Source organism: Sinocyclocheilus grahami, unplaced genomic scaffold, assembly GCF_001515645.1.
Source record: "Sinocyclocheilus grahami isolate Dianchi unplaced genomic scaffold, SAMN03320097.WGS_v1.1 scaffold359.1, whole genome shotgun sequence".
Lineage (NCBI taxonomy): Eukaryota > Metazoa > Chordata > Actinopteri > Cypriniformes > Cyprinidae > Sinocyclocheilus > Sinocyclocheilus grahami.
Window position 1 is genome coordinate 806,438 of NW_015505538.1, and position 2,104 is coordinate 808,541.

At 39.6% G+C, this 2,104-nt stretch overlaps 1 protein-coding gene across 1 annotated transcript; it reads right to left on the bottom strand.

Moving 5' to 3' along the window:
• Nucleotides 1-897: 897 nt before the first annotated feature.
• On the bottom strand, nucleotides 898-1,872 carry LOC107548977 (C3a anaphylatoxin chemotactic receptor-like). Its single transcript, XM_016229856.1, has one exon. It carries the CDS (start codon nucleotides 1,870-1,872, stop codon nucleotides 898-900), a length of 975 nt encoding a protein of 324 aa, XP_016085342.1.
• Between the last annotated feature and the right edge of the window lie 232 nt (nucleotides 1,873-2,104).

Sequence of the window (2,104 nt, forward strand, 5' to 3'; positions counted from 1 at the left end):
AATCATATAAACACTCACCGCGCTACATATGCAGTTTGCTGACAATTCTGGAATTTCGGTCAAATACATGCTTATTTCACTGCTTATATAACATACAATATGCTTTGAATGATCGTTCATATATAGCCTATAAATACACTAATTTAGCGACAAGACAAAGGGATGTAGTTGCTGTGAGAACAGCATTGACAGCAGCAATGGTTGTCCCCTCCACCATGTTTAAAGATTATGACCCACCCAGCTCGGAAACTCTGGTAACAAAAAAATTCAGAATTTCCCAGTAGTAAATACGACTTGAGAGGCGTTCACGTCTAATTTCCGATTAGGAAACTCCTATTTACGATAGTTCCGATAGCACACGAAGGCAGTGGCGGCTCGTGGGTTTTAAAATAGAGGAGGCACACTAATTGTATTGGTCTGGGATCCATGCCGATTATTATTATTATTATTATTTGCTTAACCACTTTAAAATGGCTTTTTGGTTGCTTTTAGTCAGAAAACGTAAAGAAAACAACACACATACAGCAAGATAATATAATTTCTACAAAAAAAACGAGCTACTGTCTGTAGCCTATGTGTGTATGGTACAGTGCAGCAGCACATTACATTAGAACGGCGTTTAACTTACCTATACAATAAGCTGTTTAAAACGTGCATTCTCCTGTTCAATGTCGAGCATCCAGTAATGTAATCACACATGTCTTGTGGAGCGCTTTCAGAGTATGCATTTATTTGTCATTTTAACTGGTTGGAAACAGAGCGCAAATGTGGAAGCCCTTCAAAGATTTCTTATCCTGTTGCGCCCTCTATAGTACCAGCGACTAGTCGACGTCAAGCTTAAAGCCTCATGGCAGAGCATTGAAGTCGACTAGTCGATTAGTCGGTGCAACCTCTAATTTATTGTGACGCTTGTATTCTCTCCTCAGAGAAAACTCTTTCAAAAACACGTCTTAGAGAAAGTTTAACGTTGCTCTTAAAATCCTGCCCCATGAAAACATACAGAACGGGGTTCAGGCAGCTGTTGAAATACGCCAAAGAGACGGCCAACGGATCCACTGCCAAAGCCACCAGGACACTTGATTGCCCTCCATATATTATCATCAAATGCACTATGTGATACGGCAGCCAGCAGAGAACAAAGGCCACAATTACAGCCAACATGATGCGAGTCGCTCGTCCAGAGTGAAAAGTACTCCTGCCTAACTTGCGTGCGATGAATCCGTAGCATGTTGTGATGCATATGAGAGGAATCAAAAAGCCAAACACAAATCTGATGACGCTTAACCTTCTATACATTTGCTCTTTATCAAATTTATAAAACAGGCAGCGCTTTCTGTCATCTTCTGTGTGTGTCTCTCTTAACATCATAAAAGGCAGACTGAGAAATAAAGCCAGAATCCAGGCCGCTGCGCAGGACAGTCGTGCAATGAACAGGCTGCGATGATTCTGAGCCCAAACCGGTGTGATCACCCGAGTAAACCGATCCAGACTAATCAAGTTCAAGATGAAAACACTGGCAAACATAGTGATGAGCATAACGAATGGGAGAATCTTGCACACGAAGACAGATTCATGCGGCCAGTTTTCTTCGAGAGAGTTCTCGGTCACATAGTAAAGAGTGGAAAGACAGCACAAGAGGTCAGCAATGGCTAGATTGAGAAACCCTACTGTATTAACAGTCCTCTTCATCTTCAATCCAGCAACATACACGACAAATGCATTTCCAGGAACACCGAGGATCAAGGTCAGGTAGTAGAAGACCAGAGAACTCACTCTTGTAGATTTCCTCAGCTCTGCATTAAAACAATCCGGACAACCATCTTCATAGAAATAGTCATAATAGTCATAATAATCTTCATATGACAGGTTCATTTTGCTTGAGTTGTTGCTGTCCAAAGTGTTCTGTTTATCCTGTAAATATCACATATTATCATATATTTATTTAATTTATTCATTCATTTCTAAGATTTTTTTTTCCAAAGTCACTAACGAGAAAAAAAACAAGAAATTTGACAGACAACTAATCAACATTAAACAATCAAATTTGCATTTAAATAAATATATTACTCCATACGTTTAATTCAAATCATTCACTATGTAATCA